Here is a 9952-nt window from a genome sequence, read left to right as displayed (position 1 = left end):
CCGGTGAGTCTCACGATCGGTGGGAAGCGGGCTAAGCAGCCTTAGCCCGCTTTCCACTGATCGTGAGAATAGCTTCACTGGCTGTTACAGAGTGTATGTGGAAGACCTAGAAAGTTCAAAAAGGGAGCATGATCGCACAAAGCTGAAAAATGAAACATATTGAAACTATTTCTGTGATCACTAGAAAGTGGGCTAAGGGAGCCTAGCCCACTTTCTAGTGATTGTGGGAACCACTGGGCTTGCAGGCGAGCTTGGTGGTTCCAAGGTGGCTAGCCTGCCGAATTCCATCTCCCCTTAAATGAGGTTAATGGATTGAACACTCCATTAACCTGGCCATTTTGTTCGTGTGCCGCTGTAGCACGCGGCAACACACGAGTAGATCTCCAGTCAGTTTCCCAGCTTTGGGGGTCTTTCCAGAATGCCCTGCACACTCACGTGTGGCATCCTGGGACTTCTTGGGGGCTGGGCTCCCCCTGATCCCCACAGCCCCCACCGGCTCCGTGACAGAGCTGATAATCGTGTGGGCAGCTGATCAGGCTGCTCAGGGCTGCCCGCTCTCTCCACCAAACCCCGACTGGCACATCACACAGGTCGTGTGAAGAGCCTCATTCTGTGCTTCATATTTCAAATCATTTCTCAAGTGAAGCAGAGACACTGGCTGACATCCCCACTAAAGGTGCAGAGGCGCAGCATGCAAAGCTCCTCCGTAATGTCTAATAATCTAGAGTTGCACTGTGTGGGCAATTTCCCCAAATTATCTCCTTCCCCCCTGAAAGCACTCCCTGTGACCTGGAAGCAGGTTTGGGAAGGCTGATTGGCGAGTCTCGGTTCTCTTATTTGAAGCTATCCATGACACGATACAAGGACAATAACAGGCCAGTGGATAGAGCATTGAACTTGGATGGGGGAAGACACGGAATCAAATTCAACCACAAAGATCACCTGGTAATGCTGAGCTTACTTTTTCTCAATCTAACTTCCCTTGTAGGATTATTTTGAAGATAAAATGGAATAACTGTCAACTGCTGCCCTGAGCTCCCAAAAGGGGAGGATTCAAAGTGTGAAACAGAATAGTAAACACAAATATTTGTTAGGAGGGACTTCTATGCAGAATAGTAAAGTAAAGTGTGCCATCGAGTCGGTGTCGACTCCTGGCGACCACAGAGCCCTATGATTGTCTTTGGTAGGGGTTTTCCATTGCCTCCTCCCGTGCAGTATGCGATGATGCCTTTCAGCATCTTCCTATATTGCTGCTGCCCAATATAGGTGTTCCCCATAGTCTGGGAAACATACCAGCAGGGATTCGAACTGGCAACCTCTGGCTTGCTAGCCAAGTCATTTCCCCACTGCACCATTAGGTGGCTTTCTATGCAGAATAGGGACCCAGTTTTGACCCACCTTCCCCATCATGTTTTCCCCACCCCAGGACTATTGTAGTCCAACTTTCCTGTGCCAAAGAAGAAGAAAAGTGTGAGGTTTTGTGTAGGAAATGCTACTTCATACACAAACAGCTTAAGATTACAAAGGGCTCAACTGTGCCTTGCCTCAGAAGCGGCAAACTTGGTGTACTCCCAGCAGAAACTGTCACTCTATACATGTAACTGGACAAGGGCATTGAGACATCTGAGAACATTTAATCTATGTAAATAAAGGTCAAACCATTCCATGCTTAGACACTAAGCATATTTAGGGCTAGCCATATTGAAGCGAACAGACATTCTGGCTAATCAGACATCTTTGAAATGTTTAAATAAAGACAGGACATCTCTCAACTGTTCTTATCTAAGTACAAATCCCTAGTGTTAACAGAAGCCTTCACAAACAAGTTTCTAAGGATATTCTTATGCATGCAGTCAGACACGTTTATGACAACCCTCCTTTTAAAACCTTGTATCTTCTAGTTTAGTTGTGGGCTATATTTTGAGAAAATTTGTCAATATGTGATTTATTCCTTTACTTAGATTCTAGGCCTACAATCCCAAAGGCAACTCAAAGCATAAAAACACCAGCAGTTCAGAACACTAGTTGATCACAATAGGATAGTCTCAAAAATCAACCAGACTTCATGGGTTTAACTCAGGGGTTCTCAAAGTTGGATCCACAATGGCCCAAGGCTGGGGATGATGGGAACTGTAGTCCAACTAAATCTGGGGACCCAAGTTTGAGAACCTCTGGCGTAACACATTGTTCTAAAGACAAGTTTAAAAGGGTGATCTCTTCTGTTTAAGACACTGGGACAAACAATTTACATTCCAACTGAGTATGTAACTGCTGAGATACTGTAAAAGATAGGCCAATAATGCCCTTAACAGCCTAGGAAACAACCAGGGTATTCAAGAGAACGCCTTCTTCATTATGAACCCCACCACCAATTAAAATCTTCAGGAGATGTTCGTCTGAGGGTGCCACCAGGTCATCTGGTGATGACTCAGAGGCCATCCTTCTCTGTAGTTGCCCCAGAAGCTGAGCGATGCACTTCCTGCTGAGATTAGAGCTGCTCCATCCCTGTTGACGTTAAGGAAACAACTGAAGACACATCTCTTCAGCCACGCTTTTTAGCTATGTAGTGGTTTTTAGCTATTTTAATTTGAACTTTTATATGTTTTAAATTGTGTGTTTTCTTATAATGTTATAAACCACCAAGAGACGTCAGTATTGGGCGGTATACAAATATGCTAAATAAATAAAGGCCAAATATGCTACTTAAGATGCATGAATGCTAGGCAGGAGAAGCAAGGGTGGGCAGGCCTTCCAAAGGGTAATTTATCAAAGGGGCTGTCAAGGTGGTGCTGGTCAGGTCACCTGAGTTGCTGGGGTAGGATGAGGCTGCACTTCCTGGGGGCGGGGGGTGGATGACAGCAGGACAATCTACATATTTAACAAATACAACATTAAAAAGCATATGGCCCTCCTTTGGAATGTAAGTGCATTCTTGAATGTTCTTATTGTTAAAAAATGCCCTATCTGCAGAAAGCTAGCATGTCAAAGATTGATTTTTAGTCACAATGCAGCCTTTTAAAGAAGATTAGTCAAAAACTTAGAACCACAGATGATGGAAAGAATTTTATTGTCCATTAGATGTAAAATTCAATAAAATTTCATTCTGACACTTTGTGTTGAAGATAAAGTTAATTTCCCTGACCTTTATTTTTGTAAAATAAAAAATAAAAAAAGGGGGGGGGGAGAGGAAACTGTCATTTCAAAAGTGATTATAAAAGAGAAGAAAGAAATCACAGCAATAAATTAAAATGACAATGAGGGAGAAAAGCAATCCAGGAGGGGGGGAAACCAAAACAAACACCTAGAAGCAACAGCAGGGAAAAAGAGTGAGTGAGTGAGAGATTAAAGCAGATTTAAAATAGGTTATCCTTTATAAAGGTGCTTTAAAAATGCTTAAAACAAATAGCAGCATAGAAGAGTTATAAATACAAGTGCACACATGTCCCTCTTAGAGTTTCACCTTATTAACCAAAACAGTAGTACTCATCAGACTCAATCTTTGGATGTTTCTGTAGAGACTGTGAGTCATCTATAAGGGAAGAGTCACTGAATTGGTCCATGTCTGAAGGAGTTCGTTGGCCAGGGACATCGTCTGCCAAGGTGTCCAGGTAACTCCCCACAGATATTCCATCAAGTCCATCACTACAGTCTTGCAAACTGTTGTAGCTGCCTCTCAGCGATGTCTCCTGGCTCTCCAGCAAGCTGCAGAGACTTCCGCTCAAGCTGCTACCCCTGCTGGTGATGGCGCCTTTTTCTTCAATCATCCACTTGATTGATTCTATGCTTTCGTTGATGATCAGTAGCTGCCGCATTAGCTTGACATCTGTGGCTCGGAGATCAATCTGCACAAGGATCAAAAACCAGTCAGGGATGCTGTACTGTATTTATACAGAGACACAGACTTAAAATCCACCTTTCTGAAGCTGTCCAAATACATGTTCAAATAAACATTTTGCCCCTTTTAACTCTGAACATGGCCGCCTTGTGGAAATGTTACTTTTTGAAAGGCAGGATATAAATAAAATGCCATAAAAATGAAATCAAAATACAATAAAAACATTGCATGGGTATTGTTGGTTTCTAAAGACGCAAGTTTAGCTGTGCACAGCTTTCCACTGAGAAGCAGAGCAGAGCAAGCAATCCGCTTTGAATATCTTTGGCAAAATAGGGATGACAGTGGCTTTGTCTGTGCTGTGAGAATATATTCATTAATACTGATAGTATGTCAGGGATGATGCAGAATAGGATTTTCAAAATTATACATAGTACCTGTATAATTAGCTCTATTTCTCTGGGAAGTCATCACTTAAATTCTCATTAGCATAAACAGAGGAAAATTAGGCCAATGCTGAAATTAGCATTACACGGATTACTAGTCCCATTGGTTCTGATACAATATAAGCTAAGCACAGAAGGCGAACTGCTTGAGCAACAAATTACTAACTACCAAATGCTTGGAATGAGAGTGAAAACATGACCTACAAGATTAGTCACAGCTGAGTGGGTAGGCAAGTGACAGCCTTAACCTCCCATCTCCCTCTTCCCGGGTTTATTTATTTGCCAAGATGTCCTTATGTTCTATAAAATGGGACAACTCCCTCAGGGGTCTACCATCAAATTTTCACAAAAACCAGCAATAGAATTCATTGAAGAAATCAAGCTCTGTTTTTAGCCTGCTTGCCAGTAGGTTGATGAGATCACCTGGCATTCCGTGTGTGTGTCCATCCTCCCCATCAACTTTGCAATGCCTGGACCAATATGAACCAAATCGGGTACAGTTGTAGGGACATCTCAATGGCATAGTTTGTGGTGACATCATCCACCCCAATTGAAGATGGTGGACATGTAAACTTCTGAGGCACAAGTGGGCTAACTTGTGTAGGGACACTGTAAGCTGTAGGGACACATAGGGATGCCTCAATGGCATAGTTTGTGATGATGGTCCAAATGGCAGACACACGGACATTTGAGGCACAATTATGAACCACCTAACTGATTTGAACCAAATTTGGTACAGGTGTCAGGACGCATAGGGATGGCTCAAGGGCATAGTTTGTAATTATGTCATCCACCCTTTTTCAAGATGGCAGACACCTGAACATTTGAGGTATAAATGGGAACCGAGTTGTACCAAATTCAATAAGTTGAATGGACACCTCAAACACATAGTTTGTGATGATGTCATCCACCCCAATTCAAGGTGGCGGACGCATGAACATTTAAGGTGCAAGTGGGTTAACTAGTGAACTGCCTAACCTATTTGGACCAAATTTGTAGGGATAGTGAAAGAAAAGTAGGCAGATTAGTTCTTCCTAGAACAACTTGTTCTTTTTTACTTTGTTCTTCCTTCTTCCCTTGGTCTCTCTGCCTCTGTCTGCCACCTTTTCTACACTCTTCTCATTTTGTTACAACCCCAAGTCCTTCTTGGGGTGAGACAATGCAAATAATTGGGAGTGGATGGAGGGGACTGATTTACTGACTCTTCCCTAGACATGCCTTTCAACTCTGCTTCCTGTACTTTTCCTCCCAGATCCAGCCCATTGCCTTCTTGTCATCTCTACTTTCTAATGGCAATTCCCCTGGCTCATGAGCAGAAGGAAAACACAAAGACTCATTCATAGACAAGGAGGCTATTCACACGATGGGGCAAAATTGGGCTAGCTTCTGCTAGCCCGATTTCGTCCCACTGTGGGAACCACTGGGCTCGGCTGCACGCCCGGTGGTTCCTAAGCGGGTAACCCGCTCAAGTAGCCCACCCCTTAAACCAGGTTTGCAGAGAGAGTGCTCCGCAAACCCGTTTTTGGGGATCGTGAGTAGCTATGTGCTGCGGCTCTGTGCCGCGGCTACGCATGAGTAGACTCCCAGCAGGAGGCTGAAAAGCAGCCACCCAGCTTGGAGGTCTCTTCAGTATGCCCTGTGTGCTTGCGCAGGGCATACTGGAGATTCCGGGGGCCGCATGGCCCCTGAACACCCCAGCCCCTGCCGGCTCCATCATGGCTCTGCCAATCCGGCCGCCCAGGGCTCTCGCCCTGCTCGTCTGCGGGGAGAGCGGACCTAGCCCGCTTTGCCTGCAAAACTGGCAAAAGTGGGTCTCACTGATTGTGAGACCCCGCCTCAAGATTATAGAAGAATCATATATGGGCAAGGATGTGCTACCAGTAAATCAGAGACAGAATTTCTATTATATTATCTTTTCCCCTCCCTCAATGATTTTTAAGGTTATGGTGTGAATCCAAAACTATGATGTATATATGCAGATATCTACAAACACCTGCTTACTGATGTAGAATGGATAACTCTGAATTCTAACCACCTTCAAGATGATATAGGAAAGAGAAACTTGGCAAATTTAGTTCATCTGCAGTAATAAATGGGGTGGGGGGGATGAACCTCAGCATTTTTATTCTGAGTGGGCCAAGGTTCCCCTCTGGAATTACAACAATCTGGGGACATTGTTGTTGCTATTCAGTGGATTTTTACTAAGCTTTACTGCCAGTGAAGAGGATCCAGATTAATCATGAGGATCCAGAGGATCCAGTCAATCATGGTTAAGTGGCACTGGGATTAATGTCTCATTTATTTCAATGGTGCTTAGTCATGATTAACCTAGTGTGGAATCAACCCAGTGTGTGTGTGTGATTCAGTTTCAGTGAATATATTTTTTAGATTTCCCTTCAGTTAGGGGGTGCACCCTCCACACTAGGGATGTGCACAACATGGATTTTGCATTTTGTTTCGAGCTTGAAACGAAACACTGATGGCTGGAATGGCTTGAGTTTGTTCTGTCAAAACAGCCCCCTTTCGATGGGGGTTTAGGGGAAAGGTTAAACATTTGTTAATAATCACCCACTTGCCCTTTGGTGGGTTGGGTTGTAGGTAGCACCCATCATGCCCTACCATACAACCCAGTTTGGTGTCCCTAGAAGCTACCTATGGGAAACAATGGGGTTTTTCGAGTTCTCCATTGTTCCCTATGGCCAGAACAGTTTTGCAATGCAATTTGCAATGCATTTTGCAACTCTGCCTTGAATAACAATGCAGAAGCAGCATAAAAGGGAATCTGTCCCCCCTGCGACACAGAACACACATTTCAAAGACTGTCCAAAAATTGCTAAAAATTGCCATTGACACGTTGCTCTCTCTCACACACAATTATGACTCTTAATACATTACTTCCTAGCATTGCCTCCCAGTCCCTTTGAATGCCTTTTGAAATTCCCTCCAAACGTTTCCCCCTCCCCCCAGCAAATGGGGGCACAGTTATTCACGACAACACTTGATTTGTATGATAACAAGCCAACCAAGAAGCAAGGAGATCACAAGCCAATGCCAGAAAACTAATTAGCAATAAAAAACAGTCCTCCAAAATGGCACTCAGAATGTCAAACTGTTCCAGTCAAAATGGGTTTGTTTGTTCCGAGCTCAGAACAGGCCCTTTATTGGGAGGGCGTTTTGTTTTGAGTTCAAAACACTCTAAATGACCCATTTTGATTGGAACGTTCCTACCGTAAAACGTTCTGCACATCCCCACTCCACACTTGGAGAAATTATTGGTTTTTTTAATTTTTAGATTTTAGAACAGTTTCATGATAGAGGGATTCTTTCAGTATTCTATATATACACCTGCAAGAAGTATAATCTTTGGTTACTTTAATCAAAATTCTAAACATTAAGAGCACTTGCCTTCAAATAAGAATTTTTTTAGTTAGTTTAGATTATATAGCCTAGCCTAATTGTTTTAGTGAATAAGTCTCAACTGAGAAACACTGTAGACATGTTGATAGTCAGAGTGGGTTTTAGTCAACAGAGGATGTTTTTGAAAAATGAATACAATCTATTGTGAAATATAATCTTTTATACTGTTCTCTTAAAGCCCTCTGTTTTTCTATATATGAATATAACATCTGCATTGTTCGCTCACAATGAGCTAAGGGAAAAAAATCCAGACTCTGAGGAAGTGAGCTCTTTATCTTGTTTTGGCAAGCCACCTTCTTTCTTTCTTTCTTTCTTTCTTTCTTTCTTTCTTTCTTTCTTTCTTTCTTTCTTTCTTTCTTTCTTTCTGCATATGATTCCTTCCATGGATTCTTTCAAAATATCAGCTCAGTCAAACTATCCTGAATTACACACTGCCTTCTTTTTTAACATTATTGCTCTCATGGTTTAGATCCATGGTTTCTGACCACTGGCCAAAGGACTGGTACATTCTTCCTCAAGAATTCCCACATGTTTTCCGCTCCCTCCTCCATTTATATCCCTCTCACATTTCAAGAGAGGAAGAACCGTTCTTCCCTCATTTTCCATACTCCACCTTTGTCCTCAGTATCACCCATCCTCCTTCCCCAGAATCCTAGTTTCACCCTAGAGTTTCTGCCATTCTGACTGCTCCCTCTACACTTCCCTCACAATTCTACATTTACAATCTGGATCTAAGATAGCAAACAGTACCAATGGGAAGTTCCCTTCTGGGGCACATAGCAGCTGTGGGGAAGGGGTGATATGGACTGGGACTAGGGTCAGGGGCACAGGGTTATAGCCCTCTTCCTGCTATGCCATGGTCCCAGTCCGAACTGCCCCCCAGCAGCAGCTATTTAGGGAATAAAAAATAACAAGCACATCACAGTAAAGCATATGCTTAACGTAATGTATAGGCTGCCCCTCAGGTTTATTGTTTACGTTACATAAACAGAAGACTGGATCCCAGAGTCTAGATACTTAAGGAGAATGGTAGGGAGAATTAACAATGGATACCTAGAATTTGAATTCTGAAAGCTTGGAATACAGATATTTCAGTAATGTTACTAGCACTGCTGATTTTCTAGTGCTCTTTTGAATTTTCACTTAGTTTTCCTCCATGAACATTAATTTTAAATATCAACAGTGGAGCATGAGAACTCGTCCATTGATTGATCCTGAAATATACTCAGTAATATTGTCAACTGTAACTCTAATTATATTTCCAACCCATAGTTATGTTAGAAATGCAACACAATTGCAATCAGAGATTTACCTTTCTCTATCCAAACAACATACACATGTCTAAATAAATAATAATATGTACAAGCTACCTGTAGCTAAAGATTGGTGGGACCATAAAATTGAAACAGTTGTAGAAAATGAAGATGCAAAAATATTGTGAGACTTCCAACTACAAACAGACAAACATCTGCCACACAATACACCAGATATAACTGTAGTCGAGAAGAAAGAAAAACAAGTTAAAATAATCGACATAGCAATACCAGGGGATAGCAGAATAGAAGAAAAAGAAATAGAAAAAACAACAAAATACAAAGATCTACAATTTGAAATTGAAAGGCTGTGGCAGAAGAAGACCAAAATAATCCCAGTGGTAATTGGTGCTCCAGGTGCAATTCCAAAACAACTTGAAGAGCACCTCAACACCATAGGGGCCACAGAAATCACCATCAGCCAATTACAAAAAGCCGCATTACTGGGAACAGCCTATATTCTGCGACATTGTCTATAATAACAACAGCAACAACACTGATAATAAAATCCAGCCATCCCAAGTCCTTAGGAAGGACTCGATGTCTGGATAAAATAAACCAGTCAATAACACCAGTCTGACTGTGTAAATAATAATAATAATACTAAATCACTATCCAAGCCTAAAGGGCTATCATATTAGCAAATTCCTCCTATTTTTAGTAGCAGACTTCAGTACCTTGCTATAAGTTGTCCAAATTATTGTCACGTTAGTGCCATGTAACATTTTTTATTATTTGTTTCAGTATTGCAAACTGCCTTGGGTGCCACAGTCAAGGCAGAAAGGCTGTTCAATCCATCCATCCATCCATCCATCCATCCATCCATCCATCCATCCATCCATCCATCCATCAATCTCCTATATTTTAAAAAATCTATCAAAATTCTAAAGTGAAAAATGTTTAATTCTGCAAACTGTATAGAATTGTACAAATCAAGCAGCACA

At 42.2% G+C, this 9952-nt stretch overlaps 1 protein-coding gene across 1 annotated transcript in view; it reads right to left on the bottom strand.

Annotated features, from left to right (window-relative positions):
* Positions 1–3050: 3050 nt before the first annotated feature.
* The window catches only part of LURAP1L (leucine rich adaptor protein 1 like), a 38960-nt gene continuing 32058 nt past the window's right edge, over positions 3051–9952 (bottom strand). The window contains exon 2 of the mRNA XM_053301657.1: positions 3051–3842. Coding sequence (XP_053157632.1) covers positions 3465–3842 — 378 coding nt within the window. The 3' untranslated portion in view covers positions 3051–3464. The remainder of the gene's footprint in view (positions 3843–9952) is intronic.

The sequence above is a fragment of the Hemicordylus capensis genome, chromosome 2 (assembly GCF_027244095.1).
Source record: "Hemicordylus capensis ecotype Gifberg chromosome 2, rHemCap1.1.pri, whole genome shotgun sequence".
Lineage (NCBI taxonomy): Eukaryota > Metazoa > Chordata > Lepidosauria > Squamata > Cordylidae > Hemicordylus > Hemicordylus capensis.
This window is presented reverse-complemented; position numbering and strand designations above follow the sequence as displayed.